General features: G+C 47.3%; 1 protein-coding gene across 4 annotated transcripts in view; it reads right to left on the bottom strand.

Moving 5' to 3' along the window:
• SRRM4 (serine/arginine repetitive matrix 4) overlaps positions 1-15576 on the bottom strand; it is a 50103-nt gene that overhangs the window by 13291 nt on the left and 21236 nt on the right. For 3 of the 4 annotated variants that reach the window (XM_027780830.2, XM_055797786.1, XM_055797785.1), the window contains exons 3-8: positions 13386-13469; positions 13056-13127; positions 11314-11340; positions 10544-10594; positions 7500-7592; positions 6348-6510 (exon numbers count right to left, since the gene is read on the bottom strand). In XM_027780830.2, the coding sequence (XP_027636631.2) occupies positions 6348-6510; positions 7500-7592; positions 10544-10594; positions 11314-11340; positions 13056-13127; positions 13386-13469 (490 nt within the window). The remainder of the gene's footprint in view (positions 1-6347; positions 6511-7499; positions 7593-10543; positions 10595-11313; positions 11341-13055; positions 13128-13385; positions 13470-15576) is intronic. The other variant, XM_055797787.1, reaches the window with a different exon arrangement.

The following is a 15576-nucleotide window of genomic DNA, read 5'->3' on the forward strand; positions in this document are numbered from 1 at the left end:
CAGCATACGGGCTGTGGAATGATGACTGCCCAAAACATCTTCACGCTCTGAAAATGCCTGGAGTTGGAGGATCTCCAAGTGCTTCCTATGTTGCCAGAGAGAGAGGCATTACTGCTTCTGGGATAAGGGACAGAGGGACAGGAATTAGTTCATTCCAACAAATCCATACTGGAGCTGGAGACTCCCCATCCTCACCCCATACTAACTTCTAACTCAGAGGCACCAGGAGCCCCAGCAGCAGATGTGGGAAATGAAGTGATCCTTCCTCACTAGCCAATTTGCACCTTCAATGCAGAAGCCTTGGACAGAGCAGAAACATCTCCCAAGTGTTCCCAAGTAGGAGTGAGTGAAGACACACATCACAAGTCCTCATTTGAGCATCTGGTACTGCTCCTTGCTACTTCTCAGCTTTAGCACTTCTTGACCAGACCTTGCTCACACGAGTAGAAATTGGAAGGTCAAAGGAGAATAAGACAGCCAGGTATCTGGGTCTGGTTTTCACCGGTTCTTTCTGAAACCCAGATGCCACGTCCAGAACTCTGAGAGAACTGGCCTCGCTACGAACCACTACACTCTCCCCAACCACATTGCTGAAGATACAGGATCGTGTTTTAAAATATGGCACCAGATTATTATTTTTTTTAAGACAGGCTATGGCTTGCATTAGGTTTGAACCCTGACCAGAAGATAACCAGCTTTTGGCCACTTAATATGTACAAGCACAAAACTACCATGGGACATACTCCCTGGCTATAAAGGTAGGAAAAGTCTGGAGGGGGCACAGCAGTTGCTCTGCAGGACACTGACCCCAGCATCGCACACGCAAACACTGCTTCTGTTCCTTCCCAGTCTAAACCAAAAGGCCTTTGTTTCTGCCAAGAAATACAGCAGTTCCTTGGCATTTCTAAAACAGCTCTCAACGCTGCCACTGGGACCTCGGCTGCATGGGTTTACTCTGCCTTTGCTGACGTCTACCTTCAAAGTAGCAACTGTTGTCAGCACATCACAAAATCCGTCAAATGACCAGGGGATCAACAAGCTCCTCCACAGCTCAACATTTCTGGTAGCAGCACTCTGGGAAGAGGCAACATGTGGGTATCAGCGAAATATGGAGGCCACTTCTTGTGAGGGCTGGAGGGTCTGGCTGGGGCTAGGCAGGTGCCAGGGGGGTGCACAGCAGCTTCCCAACCCCATCACCTTGGGGCACCAGGCTGCAGCCAGTAGCTTCCTAAGGGCTCAGGGGGAGATTTCTGTCCTGTGGCAAGAGCCAGGACAAGTCTCAAGGTACTCAACTTGCCTGTCTGCCTAGATAAATTCCCTATCTGATGACCTCGGCTTTGCTTCTGGTCCCATTTTACTGCTTCTGAAAGGCATGCCAGCCACATGAGATGGAAACAGAGCGTCACATCTGAAAACATTGTGCAGAGCTCAGTTGAATTCTAATGGCTTTTTATTTTTCTAGGGTGTCTTAAAAAAAGTCTGCTCTTTCATGAATCTAATTTTCTCTATGTGAACATTTGGATTTTTTCCCCCCTCTCTAAGAAGTAATTAAATAGTCTTGGTGAACTTTGCTTCCTTCAGCTTTCAGCAGGGGACCCACTGTTGCTCCCAAGGGAACTCAAGATATATATTTATTGGATTTTTTTTTCCAAATCATTATGTAATCGAGATGAAGGGGAAGTAGAAATGAGGCCCTCACTGATACTCCAGACTAATTTTTAGTGCAATCCTAGACCAAGAGACAGTGCAATCTAATAGGTTACAAAAATACAATCACTACTTGTCTTCCAATTAAACCAAACAAGTCCATTTACTGTGCTGCAAACAGCCCTGAGGCAAGAGACGACTATATATTTTCTCAGCCATAAGGGGACTGAGACCCATCAATGAGCAGCATGGCACAGCCTCACTTAGAGTTGGAGGATTTTTTTCTTGGGTCTTTTTTATTCTTGTTCTGCAATTCACTTCAAAGTGGAGTTAATTTCCTTTTCAGAGGTGCATAATGTCTCCCCTTCTCTCTTTCTCTGTGCATTGTAATAATGAAAGGAATAAAGCACTTGCATCAATGACCCTGGCGAGCCTTGCTCTCGGCGAGGGCCTGGCAGACATCTGCTGAGGAGCTGCCGGCGTGGAGAGCAGCACCTGCCCAGAGGAGCTGCTCAGGGGAGCAAGGCTGTGTGCCTGGTCTGAGGTACCCCCTCTTCCAGAGCAGAGGGCTGGGCGTAGGCCTTCACCTGGGGGAAGTGGGCTCACCCCTGCTGACGATTTGCCCCAGCTGAAAAGCCAACTTCTCTTACCAAGGGAGTACAAACAATACCCGTGCTGTAGGAATACAATATAACCCCTTTCTGCACAATTACGAATCCCTGACTCAAGGAATATTGAGTGAAAAATACTCTTTTTTTTTTTTTTTTTTTTTTTGCTACATGGAGAGTTCGGGGTAAGGCTTTCTTTATCACAAGGCCTAAGCTAAGTCCAGGAGCATGGAGGCAGTGACACAACTGTCCCTGCAATGTCAGAGCTTGGGTTATTTGGGGCTGGATAGCAACACTGCTGAGCAGCCTGGCTCATAGATCCATTGCTGGGGTTAAATTCCTGAGAATGCCAGGCAAAGGTTTGTTCCTTTGCAAAGAGCTTTTCAGCCTGCTGGGGTGCAGCCAGTATCGCACAACGCAGGCCAGTGTATCCCCACCTCAGCTCAGGCCAGGCTGGCACTACATTAGAGCAAACCACCTCCTTTGGTGCGTGACTGACGTACAGCACAGCCTTTCCATGACTGCAGGCATCCCTCCTTCACCCCAGGCTGCTGGCCTCCCTGCCGTCCCAGCACAGCACCGCAAATATGCCAGACAATAACCAGAGGTAACCTCAATCCCCTGGCTGGGAGGGGAGAAAAGGAAAAAGATAACAACTAACATATTTATGGAAGGCTTTGTCTCTCTGCTCTTCAGGGGCCCTGTTTGTTGTCAAAACCATGCTGCCTAACAGTCAAAAAAATACCTTTTCCTATGTAAACCAAAACCCAGGCTAGAAAACAAAGCAACAGCAAGCCAATATGCAGGTCTGCTATAAGATTTCCTGAGCCCTCCTACACACACTGTCCAGCCTTTGCACTGGATTTCCCCACTTCTACCTTTCTGCAGACACATAAGCCCAAAGACAAACAGCATCATTTGGAACAAGCGTACCCCACTGAGCCTTGCTGAAAAGCTGGCTCAAGCCTGTGATAATTTGTGACATTGTAAATGGGTTTCAGTTGAAGTAAAGGAGCTGGCAAGGAAAGTGTATGCAGCATGCAGTTATCTTCATCAGGTACAACAAAGGCAACTAGATTCATACCCTGCAGGTATTTATATTGCACTGCTCAACTGAAAGCACAGTGGCATGTAATACATCTGTGTTGCTGTGGAATAAAGTGTCTGCAGCGGGTTAAGGGTTTTCTGTTCCAAAATAGATGCTGCATACTACCCACAGTTTCTCTGCATGCTGAGGCACAGACCCACAATCCTATTCTCAATAGGTGGCTATTGCGGCTGCACAGGATTAAAGGGAGAATGAGAGGGAAAAGCTTGGAAATTCACTGCCAAAAAGAAAAGTAGCAGGGAACTTTGCAGTGTTTCTGCGTGTTTGCATGCATGTGCATCAACTTATGCATAAAGGCAAGAGGGAAAGAAGCAGCGAGGTAGATGCATGGGCAAGGCATTATTTTATATGCTTTATCCCTCCTAAGATACAGGTAGACCTAGTTAGAAGTTGTGGCTGTTCCAGCACACAAGAGAGAAAACAAACCAAGGGGAGGGGGTTGGGGCAGGGAGGGAATGGCAGAATGTACCATAAAATGCTTCAGATTTTCAGAATAAAAAGAATATAGAATAAAAATTGGCTTAAAAAGCAGAATCTTTGATTTCAAAGTGCTATAGAATTACCTCATGGGAGTTTGTGTACTGTCTCTCTGGGTCTCTTCTGCAGGTTGTGATCTTCCCTGGACAATCCCTCTCCTTTGGGGATGTGACAATGGATTGATCTCCCTAGGTAAGGATGGTTTGGCTTGGAAGCCCAGGCCAGAGGGAAGGGTAGGGACTGTGACAGGCCAACTCCCACAGAGGACAAACATGGCATTTTTTAATCCCAATTCTGGAATTTTCCACAAAATCTTTCCCAGTAATTTATTTTTGATTTGTGACCAACATTTTCTGCAAAAGCACATTTTCACTTTATAGCACATCCAGGCTGCTCTAAAAGTTGAGTCTGACAGAACTAAGCTTATTTATAGAGCAACCATTTAACTCGCAAAAAGGAGAGGCATCAAAGAGTTGTTGATAGTCATTAATAAATGAGACTAAAAGTTCCCGTTCTATTTTTTCCCTTGCCAGTTTTGAGTACATGATATTTAATGACCTTACTCAGAAAAATTTCAGGGGCAGCACTTAACCAGAGGCTTCAATTTATACAAGTGCTTAAATGTACCCTTGAATGATGTCCCAAGAGCACATAACTTATTTTTGGGAACAAAAGGACATTAGTGGGTTAACATAGTAAAGGTACCGATGCCTTTTAGTCATTGAAATATTTGCCTCTGTTATTAACCCTTACTAGAAAGGATGCATCAGGGGCCTGTGACTTGTACTTTGCATTCACCCCCTGCATCTGTAACTACAAAGCTCTGATTTTCCCTGCCCTGCAGCTTGTGTGCTCATTTACCCTGAGTGAAGCAAGTAGGAAGCGGAGTGCAGCATGCTCGAGTTTAGCTCACTTTAAAGCTTTTACAGTTTTAAATTAGAGTTTACTCTTGCTCAGGGAACAGAACAGCTGGCAGTCGGCCTCACAGGACTCAGGGAGCCTGGCTTCAGAGAGAGGAAGCCTAGTACTAATTAAAAACCAGGCTCAGACTTGAAAACATTTATGTGAAATATGCAGCTTGAACCAAAAAAGACCCCAGTGACATAATGCAGTCTTTGGCTAGTTGTTTTCTGGGAGGAGCTCTTAACTCATTCCTATCTTCCCAAGATGACAGAGGGCAACACCCCAGGCTCACAGCCATAAAAGCTTCATACCTTGTTATTCTCTCTTTGCATGCGCACATGCACACACACACATCTGAGTGTGGTGTGCAGCTTCAGCTATTCATTCTACCTTATATGGTTTTATAAGCAATGACTCACATGTGCACTACACACTCAGTAGATGTATATAGCAAGAGCAAATATGCATATCTATAATGCCGAGAGACAGCTTGTGCCTGTCTGTACTCACGTATAATCTCTGTGTATTTTGATCAGAATCCTGTCTACGCGTGTGAGTGGATAAAATCTCTCCTCTTGCTGGCACTATCTCTCTCATATCTGATGTAGCTACTGTGTATGGCTGAGCTATTTCCAATTCATGACTGGGCCTAAAGGAGAAAAATCATTTCCCCATTATATACCACTCTGGGGCTTGGAGGACTCTGCACTCAAGACACCTCTAATGTTACACATCCACATGCATGACTACCAGATTCTGCACTACCTTGAGTCCTATGTAGCGATTTATCTCTCCAGAATGCCTATCGGATACTAACACCACGATCAAAGAGCATCACACCTCTGCTTTGCAGCTACTGGGAACAAAGGGGAAACGTGCCATGGAAAAGGAAGACTTCATATCAATCTGTATCTAATATTTCTCTCCATCTCTTGCTCCCTCAATTCTAAGGCATGTATTATATCATCTGTTTCCGTATATATGAAAAAACATCCCAAGGCACTGAGCCTGATTTTACCCTCAGCTGCCCATGCAGTTCCCATTAGCATCAATGAGAGCTGCTCATAAATTCCGAATTTGACCCCTAGGCCTGTCAGTTCAGAGCAACAGTGATCCTAGAAGGATCCTGATAATCAGTCAGAAAACATCCCTGCCAATAATCACCAACTCATTAAGTGTAAATGTTTATTTTATATATGTTTGTTTCCCTTTCTTCCCCCGAAGGACTGAACTTTTGGACATGAAGACCAGTGAATTAAGTTCACATCCAGCTGAGCGAAGACTGAATAACGAAAAATTCCTTGTAAAATACCGTTGCTGGAGGCCACTTTTTTTTGTTGTTGTTGTTAAATGTCCTCTATTCATTATTCATAGGCTACAGCCTTTGCAAATTTTTCCCCTCTGCAGCCCCACCCTTGCTGTGAAAGTGCTGAGGGAAGGAATGACTTTAAATACACTGGAGAACAGCATCATTAATAAATAATACAGTTTTAACCAACTTTGTCTAACATTGCTATAATTGAGTTATAAAAATTTCATGTCAGATTTCTTGCCCAGATTCCCGTGGCTAGTTCAAGCAAAGAAGCACAATGTGTAATACTTACTACTTCCTTAGGAGACAGGAAGCTGTAGAGCGGAAGGGTTTGGCTGGCTTTTTGGCTGGCCTGAACCTCTGAAGAGGAGCTTCGCTTTGCCACGATCTTTGAACGGTACCGGGAGTGTCTTCGCTGTGCTTTATGCCCTTCCTCCCGAGACCTGGCTCTGTGCCTCCAGAAAACAAGAACAACCAAACCATTATTCCTCAGTATTGCAGTAGTGCCCATTACCAGCTCCATCCAAACCCTTGGCAACTCTGTGTTAGGCCATTGTGTGTGGGAGAAGGTCTTCTACATGACTGCTCTATAGGGCCATGGTGGAGAGAAAAGGCGTGTTTTGCTTTTCTACTTCTAAAAAATACATATATATATATATATATTGCAGCCAGGCTTTGGCCCTTAATCTCAAATTTCAGCTCCAATTCATGATTTTATGGTGGCTCAAGGCAAGCCATACTTCCACGCAGCCTTGAATATCCCTATGGAAATACACCTCCAAGAGAAGACAGACTCTTGCATGAACACCCACCCCTCCAATTACTGATTGCATTCCTCCCTCCACTGATCATCAGCTTCTCACAAGAAAATGCCCGGTAGTTAGGAGGAGTGAAGTGGGAAAGTGGGGGTGGTTTGTCCAAGTGCTTTCAGAAAACGTGAAACATTAACTCATGATGTGTATAAACTATGCAACTTGCTATTGCAGCGATGCTGGCTCTAGCACCAGCATCCACTTAGCTGGCCCCAGGATGCATCTGTCATCCACAGGACAGAAATTTTAATCAGGTCAAAGGCAGTGGCTATAGATTGCCATGGGCAAATATATTTCCATTGCTAAGACCATGTTTAAGGGCTTCCTGGGACATCTGCAGTACAGAGCCCTTGGGCTGGGGAAGGGAGACTAGGCTGGAATCAGCTGTCATGGGCTGATCATCAGCCATGGGGATTAGAAGTGACTGCCAGACCAAAAAGCTGCAGCCACTGCTCCTTGAGGCAAAACCTTCTACGGCCGAGACCACAAGCAGCTCAACCCCCAGTACATGACAAAGCCGCTACCAGAATGGGACGTGGCTCCACACAGCGAGTTTGTGGGTCACAGAAACTATTGCAATCATGTCCTTGGAAGTGTTGCAGGACACTCAGCTCAGGGAGCAGCGATGTTACCTGCTTCGGCAGCTGGGGGAATGGGAGTCTGAGCTCTCTGAGCGAGAGTGGCAGTGGTGACGGCGATGAGATTTCCGGGCACGCCCACGTGAGCTTTAAGAAGCAGAGAGGAAAACCACCGTTAGGCTAGCAGGCTGGGGGCATGCAAGAACCAGCAGCTGGAGGCTGAAGTCACTAACATTCAAATCAGAAAGGAGATCTGCATTTTAAACCAAAGAGATTGGTGTTTGAAACATTGTGCAGGACACCAAGGCATGAGAAATTCTCCATCCCTTCATAGCTACACCAACATTAAGGAAAGCCATCTTACAGAGATCTATGCCAGCATTTTAACTACAAGCTATTAGGTTGGCTCTGTAGCCTGCTTGGGGAAGATCTACGGACTAGCAGGCAGGAGTACAGCAGGCAGCACCAGTCCTTCCTGATTTAAAGACTTTAGAGTGCTACATGCTTGTCCGTTCATCTGCTTGCCCTTCATCCTGCAGGCTACCCTAAGACAACCAAGAAACAGCCTGGGACCTTCCCACTTCAGAACCCTGCTGGGGGGGCACCATCCATCCGGGCAACCCATCACAAAGCTCCAACTCTCTCAGTAGCACAGGCTCCTTGTTAAAGGACAGGCTCCAAATACTTCAGCACACTCAGGAACAGCCAGCCTGCCTCACCCTCTCTAGGCAGGAGGGTCTAGCCAGTTCTGTGGGCAGTTCTTAAGGTTGCTATACAAACAAAGTACACCTTCCCTAACCCAGCCTGCCCTATGCACAGCTCCTGCTTGAGGGGCAGGACCATTTTACCTGTCTTCTTATAGATGTCCAGTCACTGCTGCTTCCTTTTCTGGCAGGGCCATGGGACAGTTACCAGCAAACCGTGCACAGCGACCCAGGTTAAGTGCCCCGCTGTGCTTCCCTTTGCTCCATTCAGGATGTTACTGATGAATTATCTGGCCCTGTTACTTAAGGGCTGTTGTTACCCGCACCAACAGCTGAAGTCCTGCATGCAGAGAGCAGGGTGCTGTGGGTGGCAAGCTACCTGTCACCTTCTGTGCCCATTCCCTCTCATTGTTGCCCACCACAACAGTCATTTTGGATCTGGTTGGGTAACTCTCCACTCAGGCTGGCATCGCTGTGCCAGCAGTCAAAGCTAATGATGGGTTAGCTGGTGGGAACAGGCTGGTTTCATGGCCACGCTGTACCAGTCACTGACAGCACTAATACAACCTGCTTGGACAGCATTTAGCAATTTGCTGCTATAAAAACCTCAGCAAATCAATAGCTTGAGAACAGCATTTCCTTGAAGACAAAAGGGCAACCTCCAGGGTAATTGCCTAAACTCTGCCTGGCTGTTTTCTCTGATGCTTTTCACACCCAATGATTATATTTTTAAAAATTTCACATTTTAGGATACTCCTTCCCTATTTCCATACAGCTGAAATCAGCAACGCTGAACATTTCTCCCTCACACGGTGGATTTGTGTGAAAACCCCCATGTTTGCTTTTCACCCTCTGCATCAGTCCCTCCAGTCTGAGTTTCCCTTTCTGCAGGAGGAAAAAACGGTCCTGTGAGATTTAGATAACCAGTTGCTCTACCCAAAGATAAGCCAAAGCAGCATCATTATACAAAAATCCTGATCTGAGATGGCTCATGGGATCTATCTGATCCATGCCCAGGAGCAATAAGGTTTGCAGAAACCGGGAGTGGTTCAGCTCTGATTTGTGAGCTGAAAGATGAGGGCTAAAGCACCTTGCCTGGTTTATCCCTGGAGAGCAATTCTAGCAGCTCTCATTCCCCTAGGTCAGTGCAGGCCAGAAGGGCATCTGATCTTTGTTTTAACCACACTGTTAGGCTACTGGCCAATGCTGTGTTGGGGTGGGGAGATGCCTGCTTTTACTGACAACCTAGGAAGCCCCAGTTTTACCACTGAGATTTCTAGGTGTGTAGCAGCACAGTTTGAGGGGAGGAGAAAAAAAAAAAAAGTGGCTGTGCTACTGAACATGCAAAAACCATTGAGAAAAGGAGATGGGCTTTCTGCGTGCAATAGAGATGGCCTGTGCAGGCACCACAACATGCTCTGTGCCTCGTGGATTCCCAGTCTCTTCAGTCCCAGTACGTACTGGGGTGACACTGGCAGTGTCAGGGGCTACTGTTCCTCTGCCTCCTTTCTGCCTAAGAGCTAAAGGTTGCGTTGGGAAGAATTAAAGGCCGGGTCCTATTAACACCAAACACACCACCAGATTTCTCTCTGCTAGCTCAGTTTCTGTCTCCAGTAGGGTATCCCAAGTCCCAGCAAAGCCAACCAGGGTGTTGGTGCCCAGGGTTCAGCCCCAGAACTGTTTCCTTGCTCTGAAAGCAGGTGAGAAGCCACAAGTTGCAATTGCCAGGAGAAGGCAGAGAAGGAAGGGAAAAACAGAGAAGTCTGCCTTCCAGCCCCCAGGAACCACATTTTATACCATACCCCTTGACTGCCTGCCCCACAGGACAAGGATTGTGCTCTGCTAACACTCCAGGAAAGATGGGAACCTCAACACCAGATTTTTACAGCCTCCATTACCTCCAGACAATCCCTTCTCTTTCTTAGTCCCCACTGCCCTCTGCATGCTGGATGTATATCAAAGTAGCCCCTACTGTAACCTCCAAGAGCAGCAAACACAGAGGAGCTAAGGCCCTTCTCAGTAAGCGTGCCAGCCTGCCCTTTGGGCAGTGGAGGCTGTGGGGCGCTGCTCTCTGCAGATCTGAGTTCATCCTCTCATGCTGCCCTCATCCGAAAAGCTGGAGTCTCTGCCCAGGACCAGATGAACGAGACTGTCTTGTGTCAGAATACTGAATGAGGTGACACAAAAGAGAGGGAGGGGAAAGATCCCCAGCCTCTACAAACCCTCTTCCATTCCAGCAAAACCAGAATTGCTCATTTTAGCTGTGAAATAAGCCTGAGAATTGCTTAGGGCCGTGCAGCCGGTGTTAGCTCCAGGGAACCCACCATATCAAGCACTTCCTAGCCCCACAGCTCTGCACAGGCAGGGCAGGGAACTCAATGAATCACTACTTACTGTTTTTTGTGTTTTCTTTCTTCCTTTCTCTTACTTTTGGGGCTTGAAGAACTAAATAAGAAATGGCTAATTAATTCGGAGATTTCTGTTCTGATAAAAAGCTGCACAATCACATGTCAATGTTACAACTAGATTGCCCAAGATCGTGCAATAAAAATGAAAGGGATTAATGATTCTGCCGCAGCACAGGGGGTCTGAGTGCCTGCTGATAAATGTGGCTCATGGGCTCAGCCAAAAAGGATCCTCAAAGGGATCAGTCATCCTGGTGACTTTGCATTTTCTCACAGAGAAAATTAATACTTCTTGATACTGTACATGCACGTACTGGAATCAGGAGAGTTCTTCCAGTACACACCTGGAAAGCCATTGACTCTGAATGTTTCAAAAATGGGCACTGCTGGGGGATGCTGTACTGTTTGCAAATTAAATCATAAGAGAAATGAAGACACAAGATGCAGGATGGATACAACATGGATGAGGTTGCCAGGGACTAGGTTATACCACAAGGTCTTTTCCAGTTATGTGCCTGATCGCACAGGTTGGGCTGGAGACCTGATTCCTGTGGGGTCTGAGGAACACATCAGTCTGAATAGGGAGAGGGTAGCCCCAGAACCGCATGGAATGGGGGCAGCGAAGGGGATTGTACAAGGAGACACAGAAAAAAAAAAGTGTCTTCTGCCCCCACTCAGTGAACATCAGCCTTCTGAGATCTTGAAGAGACCATTAAACTCCTATTTCTAAGGGACCACCCACGCTTGCTCAACCCTTACCTGTGTCTTCTCTTCTTTGAGGATAACCTGTAAGACACAAATATGTAGATTGAATTCAGGGTCTCACAAAATTGGAAATTTTAATCAGAGACAGTGTGCTTAGGCCCAACATTAGACTGAGCACTGTGAGAAGACCTCACATACCAGTTGGGCAGAATGGCCCTGCCTCTCCTTTAGCCAGCTGGCAAGAGTGTACCTGAAAAACTGGTGTGGTAGAAGTGACTAGCACACTCTGTAAATAATTTTGAATATGATCCTCAGGATAACTGAGATCTCTATAGAGATCAGATATGCCCCCTGTCCCTGGTGGGTCCCTTTTCTCTGCTACAGCCTCCATAGTCTTGTACTGTACTTAGACTCACCTCTGCGTCCCCACGCTATTCCCCGGTTTTCTGTATGACCAAGTAGCAAAGGAAAAATCCTTTCTGTATAACTCCAGAGCAGCCTCCCAGCCAAACCAGCACCATGCCTCTGTCTTGCCTCCTGGAGAATTCCTGGGATGACACCAGAGCCACCGTGCTGGTGGCCCTCATAGAAAACCCTGGGAGCATGGGGGGGGGGGGGGGGGGGGATGACGACGACGACACTTCTATGCAGCAAGGCCTGGCCCCAGTACACTGCACAGCCTGCTGTATTTCATCTTAGCTTGGAGCACAACATCCTGCAGAAGACATGGCCTCAAGTCCTGCCCAAAAGGGCCATGAAATGGCCTGTGGCAAGGTCAGTTGGGATCTGTAGCTGAAGTGCCATCAGGTGTCTGGAAACAGCCTCCATTGGTCACTAATGCTTAATGGTTTATCATGTTACTTTTTGGGATCAGCTGCAGCCTATGCTTGGCTTGCAGGGACATAAATGGGTACTGAGGTTCCAAAGCCAAAGAACATCTGACCCAGGACTTCCATCAGGAGATGGTATCCATAGAAGAGCATGAGAATCCCTCCATGGGAAGAAGTATTTTAAAGGAGTTCCTCTATCCTTCTCTCTCCTCCTTCCTTTTCTTTAAGATTCAAGCTCAACTTTCCTCTCTGCAACCCATTTTTGGTAGCTTCTCTCTTTGGTTCAATAGATTATAAATACATGAACTTTCCAAGGGAGATAGCATCCACTGTTCTCTTCAAATATTGGTTTAACGGTTGAGAGAAAACAATGGCATATTTGCAGCTTTAAAATTTAATTGTGCTCTTTAAAAATGGGCTTCAGAAGGGGAAGGTGGAGGTTGTCACATGGGGCAGGGAGCGAGGACTGAGGTGTGGATGTGGGGAGCTGGTCTGAGCCTTTTTCTGGTCCAAATGCTGACGCTTTCTGTGGGACGGGGGAGAAGGGCCTGGCACAAGCCCCGAGTGCTGATCCCACTGGTGTCCCAGAGCCTGGGAGCCACGTGAACCAGGGCAGCGAGGACAGCAGGCCGAGGCCCTGCAGATCTTACGCTGATTTGGCTCGCCTGCCTCTCTCCCCCCACATGCTGACAGCTCGTATTTATCGGGTAGCGCTGGGGGCGCACCCCATTTTGTGCTCTCCTCACACGGAGGGACCCCGGCTCCGTTCCTCCTTGGCTGCCTGGCTTTCACCTCCCAGTGGGGCCCTGCCCTGGGTGGCCATGATTAAGGATCAGCAGTTTGAGGCCTCTCTCTGCCCCCTGGTGCTGGGCCGGACGGCAGCAATACCTCCCACCCCTCGTGCAACCCGCCTTCTCGACCGCTGCCAGCGGGAAATCACATTTTCAAGGAAAAAAAAAAAAATACCTGTTTCTTTTTCGCTTCTTGGAGCTTTTCTTCTTCTTCTTCTTCACAGGCGAGGGGCTGTATGAGGGAGACCTGAGGAGGCGGAGGGCCGTTAGGGACCGCGGGGCTGCCCTCAGCCTCCCCCTGCCCGCACGCCCCCGGAGAGGGGCCATGGTGCGGGCGCGGCCCCTGCTGCCCCCTGAGGGGAGGGTGACAAAATGGCTGCAGGGCCTGTGGGATGCCAGCCCCTCACACCTCCCTGCGGGGTGTCCGCCCTCCATTTCCCGCCTCCCTCACGGCTGAGGGCTTCGTGCTGCCTCCCACCCCACACGCCGCCATGGCCGCCCTCACCTCCTTCGCTTCTTGCGGCTGGATTTCTTCTTCTTCTTCTTCCCCCGGGCTGGCGGTGGTGCACGCTCCCCATCGCATGAGGGGCTGGAGGGGGAGATAAAATTTTAAAATAATAAAAATAAAAAATAATTTTTTTAAAAATAACAAAACTCCCTGAATCAGCTCACGTGGGACTCACATAAGCTCTATGCTGTCCCCACCTCAGGGAAGTCCAGGCCACAGAGATCAGCTTTCACCATGGACCCAGGGCACAGGCGAGTGCCTAATTACCCTCTAACGAATAATTTGGTCACAGTTTAAACGAAGTGTCTCCTCCACGGGTTTAATGGAGATATAATGAGACAGCTACTGTACGCCGGCTGATTATTTAAAACGTGTTTGCTGAGGTTAACGACTCCGTAACAGATTTATAGGTTTTGTTGCTCTTTGTAAATATGCTTTAAATAATTAATTGGCATTTAATTTGCATACAATAATTATTGCAACCAGATGCATCTAACTATAATAAAAGGCTTGACATATGTTAAATAGTAATTGATTAGAAATATATATATATATTGAGATGCTATGGTAATTTAATGAGATATGCATCTCTTACACAGTTGTTAAACCTTGAAAAAATAAAAACCTCCTGCAAATTAATTTCTTTTTTAAACATATGATGCTGAATCACATTATGTTTCAATGAAAAGCAAATACCATGGTTAAATTAATCCCGAGCACTGGGCTGAAAATATGACAGATACTCTGTGGCTACTCATTAACCAACGCGAACGCTCGTAAGGCCAGGCACAGCTGGCGACAGCCTGTGGATCCCTGGGTGGATCCCCAGATCTGTCTGTGGATCCCCAAATGGCCCCAGGACCTAGGTTTGTGGGGAGCACAGCCAGCTCCCCAGGGCTGATGCCAGACAGCTGTTGGGAATGAGGACGCTGGGCTGGTGCTTCTGTCCCCTCACGCCGTGCCCTGCTAGCAGGGAGTGTGTGAGGGCAGCCTCGTGTTTGGAAAACACTGTGGGATCTTCGCTGCAGAAACAGGTCAAAAATTGAGCAGTTTTCTGCAGAAAGAACAAACATCATTAGTAAAAGTCCTAATGCAGAGCAAACGTCACTTTCAGGGGGATTCTCAAGCTCCACTGACCCTCAATACTCGCTCACCCAGGGCTTGAATTACTACCAAAATTACACTATCATAAAAAGCCATTTGCTTAATGCTTTTAATGCACTTTTTTTTTTTTTAATTGCTCTGCTAAGTGAAGCACTTGTATGCTAATGCTTTGGTTGTGAACTGTGAATAGCCGAGTGCTTCTGGTGCAGTAAATCCAAGGTGCAACCATTCTGCAGCCCTGAAGAGCACCCAAATACTCCTTCTCACTCTTTTTCTTTTCCCAAGGGTTTCACCAACCAGCAGGAGCACTACTAGGGGGTATGGCACACCTGGGGCTTAATGCATCCTTTGTCTGCATTAAGGTAGAAGAAACGTGTTTTCCAAGATGACTCCTTATCACCAAGCTCAGACATCTGCCCAAAGGCACCCTAGAGGATCTGTGCTAGACCAGGGACCTGAACACTGGTCTTAGCCCCTCAGTTATCAAGATGCTGAACCCCAACTCCCATTTGCTTTCCCCTGGCACAGATCTGGGCTCCCCAGCAAATGGGTCTGGGTGTCCCTCAGCCCTGCCTGGCCCAGAGCTATGGCCAGGCACTGCTGCGGCCAAGGGAGAAACTTTGGACCATGTGGCCACAGGCAGTTTCTCTAGAGCCCTTCTCCCTCTCCCAAGAGAAAGCCTTTTGTCTTTGATGTGTAAACTTTCTCCCTGCACTGATCTCACTTTAATTGTTTCTCCACGATTGTAATCAAAGTCTAATTAAAAATACGCTTTAGATTATTGTTCTGGTTAGCCTGAAATCTGAAGATATGAAACACACTTTCTTGCTATTTCCAGCATCTTTAACCAAAGAGAGAGACTTTAATCCCAGAGGCAGTTTAGCAGGCAGGGATCAGAGACCCTAGCTGCTTCATTTACAACACTCATTCATTTTTCACCTCTCAAGTTGTCAGGGGCTAATGACAAACCGATAACAAAGCTGTATCCTAATGAAGCTGATGCTGCTGATTTGATCTAGGCACAGGGAGAAGGGAATTGCTGAGGGTGATGCCCAGCCAGAGGTACCCCACAGACCTAGTAGCC

Source organism: Falco peregrinus, chromosome 2 (genome assembly GCF_023634155.1).
Source record: "Falco peregrinus isolate bFalPer1 chromosome 2, bFalPer1.pri, whole genome shotgun sequence".
Lineage (NCBI taxonomy): Eukaryota > Metazoa > Chordata > Aves > Falconiformes > Falconidae > Falco > Falco peregrinus.